The 883-nt window shown below is 59.3% G+C and overlaps 2 protein-coding genes across 2 annotated transcripts in view; both read left to right on the forward strand.

The window, feature by feature from the left end:
- The window catches only part of B9D2 (B9 domain containing 2), a 5,652-nt gene extending 5,343 nt beyond the window's left edge, over positions 1 to 309 (forward strand). Inside the window, exon 3 of the mRNA XM_032441683.1 lies at positions 290 to 309. Within this exon, the coding sequence (XP_032297574.1) occupies positions 290 to 309 (20 nt within the window). The remainder of the gene's footprint in view (positions 1 to 289) is intronic.
- Positions 310 to 464: 155 nt separating this feature from the next.
- TGFB1 (transforming growth factor beta 1) overlaps positions 465 to 883 on the forward strand; it is a 9,781-nt gene continuing 9,362 nt past the window's right edge. Inside the window, exon 1 of the mRNA XM_032441684.1 lies at positions 465 to 497. Coding sequence (XP_032297575.1) covers positions 465 to 497 — 33 coding nt within the window. The remainder of the gene's footprint in view (positions 498 to 883) is intronic.

The raw sequence follows: 883 nt of genomic DNA on the forward strand, positions 1-883 counted from the left end.
TTAAGAGGGGGGATATGGGGGGGTAATGAAGGGGGGGGATATAGGGAGGAGGGTAATAAAGGGTTATAACATCATTCAGGTTGTACACCCATAGACACCACAGAGCCCCATAGAGCCCTATAGACACCACAGAGCCCTATTGAGCCCCATACAACCCTACAGAGCCCCACAGCACCCCATAGAGCCCCATAGAGCCCCAAAGCAACCCCACTGCACCCCAGGGTGCCCCATAGAGCCCCACAGAGACCCACGGAGTCCCATGACTGTGGGGCTCTATATGTCTCTATAGGGTTCTGTGGGGCTATGTGAGGCTTATATGGGTCTATATGGGGACATTTAGGGGATGTGAGGGGGGGACACTGTGGGGGGGGTTCCCCAGGGGGACCCACAGGGCCCAGACCCACACATTCTATGGGGCTGTGAGCTGTCCCCCTTTGTCACCATCGCCCCCCCATGGGGACACCATGAGTCACCCCACAGCTCCTGGGGGGCAGAACGTGTGGGGCCGAGGCTGTGTGTCACCTCCCCCCCCCCCCACGAAGAGGATGCTTTGCTCACCCCATAAGTGGGCCCCTATGGGGTGGGATCCCATAGGAACAAGTACATGTGGGGATGTGGATGTTGTGGGTCACCCCCCCACAAAGAGGATGCTTTACTCACCCCATAAGTGGGACCCTGGGGGTGGGACCCCTATGGGGTGAGATCCTATAGGGTGGGACCCCCCCCCCCCCAGAAGGGTGTCCCCACAACCCATGATTTTATGGGGGGCATTTGGGGGTGGTCTCATATTGGGGGGGGGGTCCCACATTGGGGGGCATTTGGGGGTGGTCTCATATTGGGGGGGGTCCCTTTAAGGGGGGTGGTCCCACATTGGGGTCCTCAT

The sequence above is a fragment of the Coturnix japonica genome, unplaced genomic scaffold (genome assembly GCF_001577835.2).
Source record: "Coturnix japonica isolate 7356 unplaced genomic scaffold, Coturnix japonica 2.1 chrUnrandom487, whole genome shotgun sequence".
Taxonomy (NCBI): Eukaryota; Metazoa; Chordata; class Aves; order Galliformes; family Phasianidae; genus Coturnix; species Coturnix japonica.